General features: G+C 34.6%; 2 protein-coding genes across 3 annotated transcripts in view; both read right to left on the bottom strand.

Moving 5' to 3' along the window:
* The window catches only part of Acat1 (Acetyl-CoA acetyltransferase 1), a 175,609-nt gene that overhangs the window by 16,175 nt on the left and 142,856 nt on the right, over positions 1 to 16,578 (bottom strand). For both annotated transcript variants that reach the window (XM_089236469.1, XM_089236470.1), the window contains exon 11: positions 15,625 to 15,782. In XM_089236469.1, coding sequence (XP_089092595.1) covers positions 15,625 to 15,782 — 158 coding nt within the window. The remainder of the gene's footprint in view (positions 1 to 15,624; positions 15,783 to 16,578) is intronic.
* Positions 2,690 to 11,760, bottom strand: LOC149083258 (uncharacterized). Its single transcript, XM_089236466.1, has 2 exons — positions 9,223 to 11,760; positions 2,690 to 6,293 (listed from the first exon to the last, which is right to left on the bottom strand). The coding sequence occupies exon 1, from the start codon at positions 11,418 to 11,420 to the stop codon at positions 10,818 to 10,820; it is 603 nt and encodes a 200-aa protein (XP_089092592.1). The 5' UTR covers positions 11,421 to 11,760; the 3' UTR covers positions 2,690 to 6,293; positions 9,223 to 10,817.

Genomic DNA, 16,578 nt, shown 5'->3' with positions numbered 1-16,578 from the left:
GAGGAGCTTGGATAATAAGAAAGATTTCTTAGAAACTATGATAGTTGTAGAGCGCCTGGATCTTACAGCCATTACAAAATCTTGGCCAAACGATGAGAATGAATCTTTCTTACATATCTCTGGATACCATACTTTTTTGAGAAATAGATCTGATAGGAAAGGGAGTGGAGTGTTGATATACGTGAAATCATGTTTGAAGTCTAGAGAGTGTAATGTGAAGAGAAGTGATATTGAAACTATATAGGTTGAGCTCGAAAACAAAAGACATAGTAAACTTATTGTTAGGGTTTATTACAATCCACCTAATAGGAATCCAAACTAAATCGCCAATTTTCATGATGAAATTTCTTACATGTGTGAGTTATCATACTAGGGGATTTCAATTACCCAGGTATTGATTGGGAGAACCTTTCATCTGGATATCAGTATGAAAGAGACTTTCTTAAGTTAGTGCTCGAAAATTTTTTGTATCAGCATGTATCAGAAACCACTAGGGGCACTGCTATTTTGGATTTAGTTCTTACTAGTTCTGAGGATCTTGTTGAACATGTTTCGGTGTGGGAAGAGTTTTCTTCCAGTGATCATCGTATCGTCAGATTTCACTAACTTTTTCTTGGGTAAGGTTGATAACAAAAGACTGGTTCCTTGTTTTCAGAGAACTAACTTTGATGTTTTGATAGGAAGGTTAGCGGAAGTTTCCAAAGACTGGTTGGAATCAGTAGGGGTGGTAAGTCAATGGGAAGAATTTAGTACGAAGCTGTCCTCTGTTTTGCACAACGTCATACCCTTTGTTAGAAAAAAGCGTGTTTGTACATCTGACCCTCTATGGTTCACGGATAGCGTGCGTAACCTTTATCTTGAAAAGAAAAGAGCATTCAGAGAATATAAAAGTGGATGAGGTGACCTATCATTGTTCACTGATAAAAGAAGATTGTTGAAGAAAGCGATAAGGGATTGTAAAAAAAGAAGTTGAATCTAGGTTGGCAGATAACATTGGCTCTGACCCAAAATCAATTTTTTGATACGTCAATAATGGATGTAAGGGTACAGTTGGCCCCCTTTCGATAGGAGGGTCTAGGTTAGAGAGCAATGTAGACATGTGTAGTGTTTTCAATTATTTTTTCGCGTCGGTTTTTAATGGAGATAATGATATTCAATATAAGGGTGTTGCATGGGGTAAAAAAATTAATGATATTCAAGTAAGGGACATGGAGTTCTGGAATCTTCTAAAAAATGCATGTGCAAGCAAGGCACCAGGGCCAAATGATATCTATCCCAGGGTCCTCAGGGAATGTGCTAACAAATTGTTGGGGCCAATCACACAGATATATAGGAGCAGTGTTGCTGAAGGTATCGTCCCAAGGGATTGGAAACTTGCTAATGTTGTTCCGATATTTAAGAAGGGTAGTAGAGAAGCTGTGTCTAATTATCGTCCAGTGAGTTTGATGAGCTCCCTCTCAAAAATTTTGGAGATTATCATCAAAAGGCAGTTTGTGAAGTGGATGCACAAGAATAATGTATTGCCGGAAAATCAGCATGGGTTCAGGAAGGGGAAGTCATGTGTAACTAACCTCCTTTGCTTTTATGATCACGTGACTAAGGCTTTGGGTAAGAGAAAAAATTTAGATGTTGTTTATCTTGATTTCCAGAAGGCATTCGATCAGGCCTGACATGGTAAACTCTTGAAGCATTTACATGAGATTGGGATTGAGGGCAACTTGCTGAATTGGATAGAATCATGGTTAAGAGATAGGTCTCAACGAGTTATGGTGAACGGGGAATTCTCTGGTTGGACAGGCATCGCAAGTGGAGTTCCTCAAGGAAGTGTCCTTGGCGCCATACTTTTTTCACTTTTTATCAATAAACTCGATCAAGGTATCGATGAGATTACTAGCAAATTCGCAGATGATGTGAAGCTAATGGGGGTAATCGGGAATCAAAGCGATAGGGAGTTGATGCAGAGACAAACTTAAACAGGATTGCAGCATGACGTTTAACGTTGATAAGTGCATGGTTGCTCATTTTGGTTTGAACAACCCATGGTTCTCTTACAAGTTGAATGGTGTCACTATACCGGATGTAACTAGGGTCACCGATTTGGGAATTCTCATTGACAGGCAACTTACGTTTTCTGAACATTTTTCATCTGTGGTCAAAAAAGCAAATAGAATACTTGGTCCCATTTTCAAAAAGGTCTCTTCGCGTTCTCCTAAAGTAATTATTCCGCGTTTTTGAGGCTTAGTTCGTCCGGGACTGGAGCAATACCTTCAAAAGCAGAAGGCCTGACCCCGAGATTCGTGACGTCATCAAATTCCGTCCTACGAAACCTATCTTCCCTGTAAGATCGTTTTCCAGCACCACACCAATGCGTTATAACGCATCGAATGTTATTATAGAATCGACCCATTGCTATATTTTTTCTTTATGTTATATAAAAAAGAGGCCAAATTATTAAAGACTTGCACTCGAATAGACAAGTTTATACTTATAATTCATTATTTCCAAGTATCAATTAGGGCCAGTTTTGATAAAAACTTAATATTTGAAAAAATTACCTTTTGACCTCAAAACTTCCCCAAGAGCACTAATTTTTCAGAACTGCATTTCTGTTGATTTTAACCAAAAAAATATCCATTGAATACCAAAAGAGAATCGAGACCAATTCAACTATATAATATCCTTTATTTTTCATCACATACAATATATATTTTCTCATTTATAAAGAAAATAAATATGTAGAAGGAACTTTTCATGAAATAAATATAATAAATAACTTGAGACTTGATGAGAATATTCTCTTGTTATTTATAATATAGTTACATATAATATCCTTGAGAACATTCTCTGGAAGGACTACTTTCATAAATTACTGGGGAATATTCATATAAAAAATAGTTATTCTGAAGTTATTAATAATAGCGCTTGCAGAGAGAATATTCTTCAGTTACCAAAATCTTTCCAGAGAGTATCAAGAATATATGTAACTAGCTATAATACCCGGCGTTGCCCGGGTTTTCTTTAAAGAGGCTTTTTCGATCACGTGATATCTCCCTCTTTCTTTGAGGGACATGCAAACCGTGTCTAAAGTTAACCAATATGGCGACTTTCTGCTCGACTCATGAACTAAACAAATTTAGATTTAAAGAAACATGGAAATGAATATAGTCCCTTTTTTTTGATGGGCGCTAGGTATTTCGATTCCCTCCCCCTGAACTTCAAGTTATCTGCCTGTTTCAGCTTCCAAAAATGCTTAATTATAAAGCTGTGGAATTTTTTCGATGTACTTTTTACGGGCCCATAATTAATTTCAAAATATCCTAAAATATATGAATTTATGCAGTTCAATATTAAAAGACAATACGGAGACATTAATTTTCATGCTTGAGAAGATGTAAATAAAAAGTTGAAATCAATGTTATTGCATGGATATCCAACTCAAAAGTAGGTCCAGCTTATTACTTAATATTTAATCTCCCGAACTTCGTATATCTCTAATCGAACTCAATATTTCAGAAATCTAGATTTCAATACAATTTTTAAAATTATTGATGTGACAGAAAACTCCACAAAATTTCAGCATTTCTACAGTAAAATCGGCAATTTTAACACTGATTTCTATAAGGATCACCCTTTTCTTGACCCTAAAAGCGATGCTGATGATGATTATGATGTCTATTCAAAAAGCCTCGTTACTGGCAGGATTGAAAATGTGGCAAACCATTATAAAGGCATAAACTATTATACATATGCATATACTAACAGAATTAAAGAAGTGACAAACTGTTGTAAAGGCATACACACGTCTGAAACGCATTGCTAGGGAACCACGGTAACCAAAGTAAACGTTCGGAAAGTGATTGTTGAGGCTCAAAAACCATTGTTGCCCGACAGTTTTTTGCCCGTTTGGGGCATTTGCCCTGCTCTGACGAAATTTCAAAGTAGCCTATCGTTTAAGTCGGGTCCCATTTGGTATATATGCAAAATTTGGTGACGATCAATCTAAAATTGTAGATTTGTATAGAGAACATACACACACACGCAGACAGACAGACACACAGAAAATCAATTTTATATATATAGATAACATGTATTATAATAATCTTGATAAATAACTTGAGAATAATTTTTGATAAGAATATTCTCTAGTAATTTATAATAGTAGTCCTTTGAGAGAATATTCCCTGTCCCCCGTCAAGATGGGAATGTTGAAGTTTGTAGACCACAAATATTAATGTTTGAAAGCAAGAAAATTAAACCAACAGAGCTGAACTGCACAACTTTTAAAAGAATTGAGTGATACAGAATTTAAGTGTATGTGCATTGAAGAAAACAACAGTTCTGTATCCTCTTAGAATAAAAGTGGTTGTATAAGAATAGCTTCCTTTATTAATCAACTTTGATTTAATTTCTTTTGTTGTGAACTTATTTCTGAAAATATATCTAATTCTAAAATAATTTTTTAAGGTTTCTGAAATCTTTATATAACCAAACTTTTAAAACCTCTCATCATGATCTGAGAATATTCTAGAACTAAAAGTTGTCATTGGGGGTGATTATACCAAAAATTGTTTTGTTGTAAATGTTTCGGGCAAAGAAAACTGATTTATATTTCACAATATAAACAAAATTAGTAAAAAAAATTAAATTTAAAAGAAAATGAATATTCTTGATTATTCTCCAATTTTTACATCCAGGATAATATTCTCATTCTCCGAGAATATTCTCACCTCATATCTCTAGATTCAAGTAGTAAAAATCAAAAATAATGCTTTTTTGAAAATGTCACCACTTTCCTTTTTGCATAAAATTTATTGACTATAATTTTCCTTTAAAAGTGCATTTTTATTTTAAGGTTCTTTAGAAATATGTCAGAAAAACTCCACAGAAAATTACCCCCTCCCACATACTAAAACTTACCTCAAAGAAATATTGTTAGTACCTGTCTATATTTCCCAAACCTGGCTTTTGAATAAGTATTTGTATATATTTTCCAGTTAAAACATGGAAAACCCAATTCATCAACACAGTATTTTGTAATTTCTAAAGAACACAAAGTTGTTTATCATAATGCAATGCAAGTCTATTTCGAAAATGCACCTTCTGTACCAATCATTGACAAACGTAGATTAATTTTAAGAATTATATTATGAAGCAACATGTGATCTATGTTCAAGAAGGGCAAAACATGAACCTCACAAAATTTATAGGCGGGGTGAAATTCTATTTGAAAAAAAAAACAATTTTTTAATACAGCCAGCTTTTCTGATAGTTTTAATCAGATACACTATGAGGGAAAAAATGATCTGGCCCTATATGTTGAAGGGCGAGGATGAACATGGAAATTTATATGGGGACTAATAGACAAACCCACTATTTTGTTATTAATGCAATTAATTATCAGTTGCAATGGCTACAACAATAAAACCAATAACATCCAAAGTTGATCACACAATTTTGTGAATTACATTATGAAGCAACGGGACATATATGTTTGACAGATAAACTATGTACCTGACCAAATTTATATAGACATGGGGAAAATTCTAGTTAATATTCTATGATTATACACTACTCCCACGTTGGTATCAATATAATCATCACTTGAATATTTTAAGTTGTTTTGTGTGTTGAGAAATTTGTTAATTTATATGGAAAAATAAATTGACATTTTTTTAACCCAATAGTCTAGCCCAGATATAATTCCACCACCCCCGTCCCAAAGAATTTTGGCATTATAACAGGTAATATAGTTGGAATAGTGTTTCAGAGGGGCTTCATTACATAAATTCACACATTAATAATGAAACACTTTGTCTTATTAGTTATTCTATAAATATTTCAACACATTTAATTTTAAGAGAAAATTCATGAAATTTTAAAAACCGTTCATCATTACTTGAATATTTCTTGATATAAAACTTGAGACACATATTTTACACTTACCTTTGAAATTATTTTAGTTCTACATTACATTGTAATCCCAATATAGATGTGTGCATTAATCATATTTATATCAAAAGTTACAAAAAAAAAAAATCACCCTGGCGAATAAGCGAATCGTTCATACACATCCATACACTTGCACAAAACACAAACACATATCTCCCCTTCTTCATAGGCCTATCTGGGCCCGTCTGTAGTCCCACAGTCAGCCCTTATGGAGCTGGGCATGGGGGGGGGGAACTTTGATGCTGGTCTGGTGGTTCTATCCAGTCCTCTCTCTTCTTGGGCGATCAGCAAATTCACATGATTCTGGTCTGATCCCATACTGATACTGTCCAAGTCATACACACCTATTGACATGAAATAAAAGCATCATTAGACGTTTGAATTTTTTAAAAAGTTGTGAATGTATTTAGTTGAAATTATAACATTAAAAAAATTTAGAATTTTCATTGCTTTGACCCTAGCAGATCTTACCAAGGGACCCAGTTTCAGAATGGCAGAAAGGCATGGAATAAAATATTTCCTTTCACGTAATTATTTGAAGTTCCATCAAAGGCTCCATTGAGAAATATTAGAGTGGGATCCACTAAAAATTTTATAGAAGCTCGGCTCCTGGATGTGAGGAGGTGGCGGCCCATGAAATATATTTTCTGTAATTATTCTGAATTCCCTCTAACTGTTTAAGTTCTGGACACACATATCCGCACGTGCGTCGGCCGAGTGTAGATCATCACACGGTCAAAGAATAATTCTTTGCTAAGCAATGCAGCCGTTCACACATATCCGCACCATCACCAACTAGTTTATTTTATATTTTTACGGTGACGGTGCGGTCTCGGGAGAGAGAGAGAGCGCAGATTTTTTTTATAAAAGAGGAGAGAGCTCATTTATTTTATGTCGCTTCTCAATTTTCATCAATTGCTGAATTATTAATTCCATTTATTTCTTGATTTTAATCAATTTCTGCATCATTACTTTTATTAATTATGAATTTTCAATAGCTCTGGAATTATTTCCTCAGTTAATTCTAAATTTTAATCTATTCCGAAATAATTTCTTTCATTAATTCTGAATTTTCATTGGTACTGAAATAATTTCTTTCATTAATTCTGAATTTTCATTGGTACTGAAATAATTTCTTTCATTAATAATGAATTTTCATTGGTACTGAAATAATTTCTTTCATTAATTCTTAATTTTCATTGGTACTGAAATAATTTCTTTCAATTATTTTTAATCCATCGATTCTAAAGTTTTTCTTAATTTTTGTGTTAATTCACATTTGTGTAGTTATTGTTTTTTTTTTTTGTATGGGGGTATTTCTTAGCGTTCGTGTATATTCAGTATGTCGATTCCCTCTTCCCACAAAATATATGAAATCTTGTTAAGGAGAGGGGGTGTCCTAAACATTTTTCGTGCCCCGAAATTGTTTAGATGCACCTGGCCTCGCTTCTGTGGTACTAGCGTAATATGTAGAAAACATATGGATAAACATTTTCACAACTTTGATGGGAAAACAAAGTTTAAAATTATGTTTCGCATAGCATATAACAAAATTTTGCCAGGGAGATTTTTGTTAAAATAATAATGTAAACTTGGAAAACTAACTGGGTTTAATTTCCGATGCTCTATAAATGAATTATTGTTTTGGTTTTAACATAAATTATATATATAAATAGAAAACGATTCGAAAATTTTTGGGGTTTTTCTTATGGGAAAATATAGGAGACATTTTAAATTTGGTACTCACATCAGATGCAACATGTTAAGCCATAAATGCTTAACCCATGTCCTGTGCTCCAAATGCGGCCCTCGGAAGCATTTGATGTGGCCCGTGACAACAAAAAACAAAACAAGGCTCTCGAGTGGTCTCCAGCACATTTCAAAATCACTTGAGCGACTAACGCCACACCTCCAGTTCACTTAAGTGGATCGTGATACATTTGCAGATTATCCTATTTGAGTGGTTAGTGGCACATTTCCAGATCTCTCGAGTGGCCCGCGGCACGCTTGCAGATCACTTAAGCGGCACGTGCCACTTCTTTTTAGATAATTTTGGAGGATCGAGACTCATTTCTGGATAACTTAAGAAGCTCGCGAAATATTTCAAAACAATGAAGTGGCCCACACCTTCCAAAAAGTCAAGCACCTTTGTGCTAAATATCTGACAAAGGTGTTTCAGCGACTGGGACTGTGGCAATGAGTGCTTTAAATTACTATCGAATACTGGTGAGGCTTTATCATTGAATCAAGCCCCGGCAAACTAAACACCCCAATTGTTATAATATCCATTTGCCATCTGCAAAGGAGCCAATTTTCAGTTTAGAAGATTCCGGGAACACACACACACACATAGAGTAAAAGATATGGTCGCTCTTTCGTACAATATACTCCTACTGAGCTGAGATACACTTCTCCGAGGTGTTATCGGAATTTGACACCACCTGCCCCTACAGATGATTATATTTATGATGGCCGTTGACTCTGAATAAAAAAAAAACGAGTGTGTAGGTGAGGAAGAGAGAGTACCCCTCTCCCCCACAGATTGTTTTAATTTCTATATGACTTTTTTTTTCTCTCTCTCCTTTTATCACTCCGTAAATAATCTGCTCTCTCCAAACTATAAGCAAGAGTGCATATAGTCAAACTAAGCAAATGGCCGTCTTTTTATTTTCAGCTGCATTAAATAGATCCTATTATTTTTTGCGGGTTTGTCACATACAAAAAATCTATCGGAGATCAATCCAAAATAAAAAATTTGTATACATGTATAGATTATTTACAGAAATGTTTAGAACAATTAATTATTGTTAATTTACGCTAGGGTTATTATATCCAAATCACTCTTGTTAATTAATTTACTGAACATTTTGATTACACCGAACTGGCTGCGTTAAAGACTTGAAGCAATCGACACAGCTTCGTAGTCAGCATACGGCAGTGACACGGGCAACACATGGAAAGGTGTGGTCTGAAGAGGAACGAGCCGAGCCACGGCCAACTGACGCCCGAGCTACGGTCCTGGCACAGTGCGGATATGTGTGTCCAGACCTTTATTCTTTAAAAACTTCTTATGTTGAAGGATAACATTAAAAAAAAAAAAGATTAAAATAGCACAGTGCCAATATTATCAATTAACTTAATAAAGCCCTATCCCAAACTATATATAGCACTGAGTTTATGAAAATTGCGATTATGAAATTAACTATATTTGCAATAATAATATTACAGAATATTCATCAATGCATTTCATGTAATAGTAAAAAATGAACTAACCTGTGTGATTTTATATGCAGCTGTACAAATAGGCCTATACTTCCTTCCACGAAGCTCGCTGGTGGCCGGATTAGCTGTTGTTTTCTTCAACTATTCTTCTTAAAGGACTTGTGCAACAATATTGTTTATTATCTTGCTGATAAATTTATAAAATAAATGTTTAAAATAGAAATTTATCACTAAAAAACTGCACACATGTGAGTGCTTACAGTCGTCACTTGTCAATATGCAATATGGCGATCAGGGAAGAAAAGCTATCGACGGGGAAAAAACAGGCTGGAGATTTGAGCCGTAGTGTGATGACGTCACAGCATTGAAAAATCGCGGGCGAAGGCTTCTTGCTCTAGAAGGTGTTGACTGGAGTATGCTGTAAGGTTTTGGAGACCATACAACAAAATGGTTCAATCACGACCAAAAACTGGTTTTTGACGTGACAAGTGTCAGAAACTGGTTTAAACCGTCAAAAACCTTCAAAAACCTAAATGAATGCTTTGGGATGTTTCGAATAGAATAGGTATATAACTTAATGATGAGGCACTTTGATATTACAATGTTTCATTTTCAAACACTAATTTATTAAAATTGAAACAAAATATTAATTATAATTTGCGATTTTGAATTTGAGGTACAAAACGTCTAGAATAGATATATAATTAATAGTATCGTTCATTTTTACCACGTAGCATCCGATAACATGTAACTAATTTTACGCATTTTTCTACACCTAAACGATTTCTAAGTTTTGAATGGACAAATCCAAAGTTAGAAAATACTCTTTCAATGGAGGCTGAGCTGGCGGGACTGGACAGCAAAAGCATTGCTAGTTTTATGAGTTCAGATGCAGGCTCAGCTGAAAAAGCATTACATTTAGAAAGTCCTTTCCACCAAATCACAGGGTTTGTCATTCTTCCTGCTGCACTGAAATAAGAAGGTGGAAAAGGAGTTTCTTCCGCTTCATATGAAATTAGCAATGGCGGACAACCGTTAATTTTCTCTGTTGCCCAAATCACTTTGCACATCAGTCAGTCCTTCACCTTTATATTTTGGGTGAAAATTATATGCCAAATAATGAAATGGTCTCAGAATCCGGTTCATCCTGTTTTGTATCTTTTCAATGTGAGGCTGAAGAGCACTTTCTTTGAGAAGGCTTAGCCAAACACAGCATAAGTCAGCTATTGTAGCTGTATCTGTTTGAAGAATATCCAATGCAACACTTATTGGCTTGAGTTGGAATGAAAGATCTTTACACTGTTTGTATAAATTATAATTGTTGATTAAAATAACAATTCCTTTGTCAATGTCATTTTCGTGATCTTCTACTATTTTCTGAAAAAATGACCTATTGTGTAAAAATGTTTCAAGACAAGTGTACTCTTCCATCGAGTATCACCAGGTAATTGGGGTTTTATTGACCCCATATGTTCATTAAGCCATCCCGAAGGCAAATGATGGTTTCTAAAGTATTTTTGTATTTTAACCACCTGTTTGAGCACAGCTTCAGGTGTTAGATCTTGTCCGAGTAAGTTGAGCCACTGAGAAGAGCACCCATATTCTATTAAATTTTGGTCAATCTCATTAAGCAAAAGTCAATCTCATTAAGCTTTCTCCATTACTTTTGCATTATCAGTTACAACTGCCTTTACTTCGCAAGAATATTTATCGTGGGCCAAACGTATGGAATTGTCAATTATTTGCTTGTGGTAATCTGCATTTTTCATAATAGCACCACACTCAAAAGCTTCAAGAAAATAGGATTTACCATCAGAATGTATACATGTAGCTATGACTGGATCGTTATGAATATTGCTCCATCCATCTTCAATTAAAGTTACAGCTTTTCCACTGAGAATGTCTTTTGCAGTTTTCTCAACCTCTTGTAACTTCATCAAGCAATGACTGAGCCAATGCTTTTCTACTTGGGGTATTATAACCAGGTCGCAACGCAAAGCAGAAACTAGATCTTTGAAACTTGAATGTTCAACAACACTGAATGGGATATTGGCATAGAAAAACTTTGCCACTAATAAATCAATTTTTTTAGTTGTAGCAGAATTTGATTTCACAATGAAGTCATCAATTTTTTGCTTCTTTTTTTGAGTGAAAATCTGTTGATTCCAACAAAATAATAGGCTGTGAGGCAGTGGACTCTGTAGATGTTGATGTAGTTGCTTTTTGTACATCAGGTATTTGTTCAACATTATTGCCCCTTCCAATACACTGAACTATATGGCTCTTCATCCTGTCCACACGATTACATCGCATAACTCCACAATTAATGCATTTTGCATATATCTTTCCATTTTTTTCTACTTTATCAAAATTTTGCCAGGCTATATGCTGTGGCCTTCCACCACGATTCATTATATTTTAAACTAATAATAGACTAAATATTTATGATTTCTTAGAAATTGGTTTCACTAAACATAAAAAAATACCAAATGAAATTTCTGAAATTGGTTTCCATATTAATCCTCACTACTTTACAATTCAAACAATAAATAGCAAAGTTGGACTTTTCTCTAGTACACTGGTCTTTGTCCTCTAAGGGCAGCTGGTGTCTTTATTGGATTATAAGACCATCTGCCCCTAGCATGATAATGCAGTCACTACTGTTGCTGCTTCTTGGTGAAGGAAAAAGAAAAACAAAACCCTGTGAGATATATAATATACCACTACATTTAGATCTGTGATGCAATCCCCATTCATGAATTTTCTAAAAATAGAACGTCAGAATGCATAGCCCAAGGTTAGAAAATATGGTAAGAATTAGCAATTTTGATATTGTAATATAACTTAAGTAACTAAGATACTTTATATAAAAAATATGTATATTCATGCTACTTTTATAAGGTCTTTTTGAAGGGGAAAAAAAACACATCATTTAAAAATATAATGTAACCCAAGAATAGAAACTGTGGTAACAATGAAAAATGTTGACTAATAATGAACTAATTAATTTTTCAGGGGAAAAATTATTTTAGGATAATTTAGTATTTTGATTGCTGGATATATATATTCTAATGTTATGTACAATAAGAATATTGTTTTAAATATCTGGGATTGTCTAGATAATATAATAACAGAAATCAACATTATATATAGCAAGCATGAAAGAACTTTTTAAACATGTATCTGTTGTAAAAAAAAAAAGTAGAGCAGATGTTGATATGCAAATATATATATATTCATATATAAATAAACAGTTGAAGAAATTTTAGAAGGTTGAAACTATCTTGAATACATTACATATCCTTCCGTAGTTTATGCTATGCTCTACTCAAATTCTATATTTTACAAGTATATATATACATGTATATAATTGTCCAAAATAATTATGTGGGGGGGGGGGGGGAGATTATTTTAAAATCACACATTATGTATTGCAGCATAGTCACTTTAAGCATTACATGCAATCAATGTGCGTATTTTCAATGGGAATTTATATGTTGAAAAGCAGTATTTGAGGTTTTTGACAGAATTGGCAGAGGGTTTTTGACGTATCAGTTTAAACCGTCAAAAACTAACATGCGTCAAAAACCTGCCAACCCTGCTACAGAGGGACATAGACTTGGTTGAAGGGGTGCAGAGAAGAGGTACGTGTGTCCTTATTAGCACACTGGGCTTGAGTTATGAAGAGAGACTTCATTTTTTGAATATGTTTACATTGGATGAACGCAGGTGTTGAGGAGATATGATCGAAATGTTCGAAATTTTCAACGGGATGGATAAGATGGACCATGAATTTTTAGTATACCACCAATCGACTGCTTTTAAAAGGGAACACCAGTATTGATTGGTAAGGGACAATGCGAGGTTGTGGTGTCGTAGGGAATTTTTCTCTAATAGGGTTGTTAATAAATGGAATAGCTTACCCCTGGAGGTAGTAAATTGTAACACAATTGACATGTTTAAATAGAAATACGATAAACACGTTGGGGTAAATAGAGAAGCTATCCATACTTAGAATAAGACAACCATAAATATATTTTATGGGCATTGTATAATATTTTATCATTTGTATATATTGTTTATAATTTTTGTGATTGTGTTATTGAGTTGCTGTATTTTTGAAATATATGACATCCATATTTCTTAAGGGCATTTTTTTCTCAGCCACCTTGTTGGGCATTTTGCCTGTTGTGGCATTGTATTTGTATTAGAATAATTTCTTTCATTACTTGATCTTCCAAGGAATGATGTAGACCGCTGACGTCATAATACCAGTGCGGGAACTAAAGGGGGTGGGGGCAACTGCCGTGGGTGACAATTTTCAGGTGAACACAGTTATAAAATTATCAAATTCCGAATTGGTGGGGGAGGCAAGACAATACAAAAATCCCAGTTATGGTCCTGTTTCATACTCCCTCCAGTAATATAAGCTCAATGGATTTCAGCGCTGATTCACCCATTGAAGCGATATTGATGATTTTGAAGCACAGCTTGCATTTGGCAGCATTTTTGTCTGGCACACTCAGCAACCAATCTTGATAGAAGGGATTATTCAGCCACAAGTTATTAAAAGTACATACACTTGCCACTCATTTTTTGTTTTCTTTCTTTAAAGAACCTTGTACAAGTGCTTCGCATCATTCCTTAATTTTTAAAAATCAATATTTTGTTGACACTAATCAGAGGTAGCTACGCTCACTTTCGGACCGAAAGGCTAAAATTATTTCAGCAAAAATTACGAAACTTTTTTCAAGATATTGATTTCTCAAGTCCTCCAAAAAAAATACCTAGTACAAAAGTTTAATGACTTCCAACAACGCCAAATACGTCTACATACGATCAATCACAGGATACATGCTATTATAAAGCCAGCTTTTCCTAGAAGTGAGTTGTTGGGGGCCAGAGCGTGCTGACTGAGTTGGAAAAAAAACACAACGATCGGAAGTTCATTTTGAACTCTAGCTTTTATTCCATAAAAGTTGCAAGGAAAAAAAAAAACAAGATCATTTACGATCATAAAAAAATAAATATATAAAACGGCCGACAAATAACAACCGGCAATCTCAGGGAGAAAAAAAACAATCCCAACATACACACCGAAAAAACCAGCCTACAATATAAAGCCGAACTCCCGTGAGGGTGAGGTTATATTGTGTCGGGCCAAGGGGTTCCACGTGCACAGAGAATAAAAAGGGAAAAACATTCCAAAAAAAAAAAAACACAGGTTTTTGGCGCTGCATTAACTGAACCAGATCATTTCGCGTAGACAGAAACGTGTTACATAATCACACTACGCGTTTGTGTTTTCCTACCGTTGCACATCAGCTCACGGCCCTGGCATCAGCTACTCTGTCTTCTGCATGCTCCGGTTCATAGGCGGAGAGACTTGGAAGTCTGGGGTTGGGGGGCACGATGATGATGTCAATTCATCTATACATATATGCATTAGATCAGTCGATTTCACCTTTGATTCTGGTTCCCCCCCCCCCCCCCGTATCTCCATGCTTCGGTTTGAAGGGAAGTGAAAGAAAACAACAAAAATGAAGAGAAGATTGGTGAAATGGGTAGCGCACAACATATTTGACTTCTCCAGAGGCAGTTGGCCAATCATGCCTGATGTAAAACACTAGCGTTGCGCTCTCTAGGCAAACAGTCTAACCTGTTTTCTTATTATTGGTAAGTGGACGGCGTGTCACGCTGGGCGATTCACTTTGCACGTGGCACAGAAAATCTGCTCCTAGGAAAACCCGGCTTAAGAATAATGGGGAAAAAACGTGCTTTAAATCCAATTATCCAGGGTTATTGGCTGCTATGGCTTTTTCCCTGTGCTTTGCACTTTTTTTTTAAGGATGTCACTGACGGAGTAAAAAAAAAGTAGCAAAAACTATTTCGGAAAACACTGGGGTTTTTTTTCAAGGACTCTCACAGAATTCTTAAAAGAAATTTCTTTTTCAAGGACTCTTGTGGCTTTTCAAGGACTTTCAAGGACTTTCAAGGCCTTGAAAATGAACTTTTTTTCCAAGGACTTTTCAAGGACTGTATGAACCATGTTCAAGCTACCGATCACCATTGCGCCAAATCATGACAAAATATTTAATTTAGCAAATAAATAAAAGATCGAATTTGCCAAATGGTGTGCCCATTTAGCCTCTTGATGGTTGAATTGGCCATTTGACGCAGTTGTTTTCGAATTCCCATTCCGAATTGTGGTGTGATGCACCACAATTTGGCTAAGGTTCTCTCAATCATTTGGCTGCAACTTTTTCCATCTGATTAGCCAAATTGCTATAATTGATAAAAGCTAAGAGGGAACCCTGGCATGAATAATAGGAAAACAATTATAGTAATTATCCCAGCTGGGCTCCAGGATTTTAAAAATGGGTTCTTGACAAAACAATTGCAGCAATAAGTTTTATTTTTGCTTCTGAATAAATTTTAAGAGTATTAACTCACCCTATAGGATGGCCCAAGCTGACAGCTCCACCATGAATATTCACTTTGTCTGGATCGATATCAAGTTTCTTTATATTAGCAAGGACAACTACACTGAAAGCTTCATTGATTTCCCACATTGATATGTCCTCTTTTTTTATACCCGCTTTCTGAAGAAGCTGAAAATATAATAATAGAAAAAGCTAATATATACAGCCAATTTGTAGCAAGTCAAACTCCAATACCTCAAATATCTGTTCACGTACAAGTTTTCACTCAGCCCTAGAACTTTTTCAGTATTTTAGTGTTAAAATTTTCCCTCAACACGCAAAGCTTTCTTACTTCAAGTTGAAGTTTTCTGGAATAAGAGAAATTTAAAAAATAACATTTAGTTACAGAATTTTGCATTCATAAGTAGCATTTAGCAATAGATGGAAAGCTAGTCACATTTGCTGATGATACAGCTTTATATGTTGAAAACTACAACATAGCAAATCTAATATGAAATATAGATGATGATCTGAGACAAATAAATCAGTGGATGAATAACAAACCAGGGTTGGTAAAAAAAAGTTTTTTTTGAAAAAAACCCAAAAAACCGAGGTTTTTTTGGTTTAAACCGTTTCTTTTTGTTTTAAATAGTATTGACATTAAAAACAATAAAATTTATGAAAAATCATTGAAACTTCTAATAATTAATTAAAATAAAATGTTTATTAATGGTAATTAACACTATTCCCATATTAATTAATCAATAAATGTTTCTTACATTTGAACAAAAACCAACTTTAACAACCACAAAAAACGAAGTAATTGAACAAATAACTACAACTTACTTAAGAAATGTTAAATATGTTGTCCACCGTGTTCTGGCTATAAGGTTGAAAGCACAAAAATTCTTGTTCAACAATAGATCAGATTATGCCATGGTTATGATGTGGATGTGCTTGCAATTCAGCTTTATTAAACCAAACG

This window comes from Pholcus phalangioides, unplaced genomic scaffold, assembly GCF_987345545.1.
Source record: "Pholcus phalangioides strain wild (caught in Gottingen) unplaced genomic scaffold, Ppha-v1.0 ptg000009l_1, whole genome shotgun sequence".
Taxonomy (NCBI): Eukaryota; Metazoa; Arthropoda; class Arachnida; order Araneae; family Pholcidae; genus Pholcus; species Pholcus phalangioides.
Note: the sequence above shows the minus strand (reverse complement) of the source record. Positions and strands in the feature narration are given on the sequence as shown.

Excerpts from the sequence above, each read along its gene's own strand:
- LOC149083258 (XM_089236466.1), bottom strand. The coding sequence starts at position 11,420 with ATGTTGAACAAATACCTGATGTACAAAAAGCAACTACATCAACATCTA.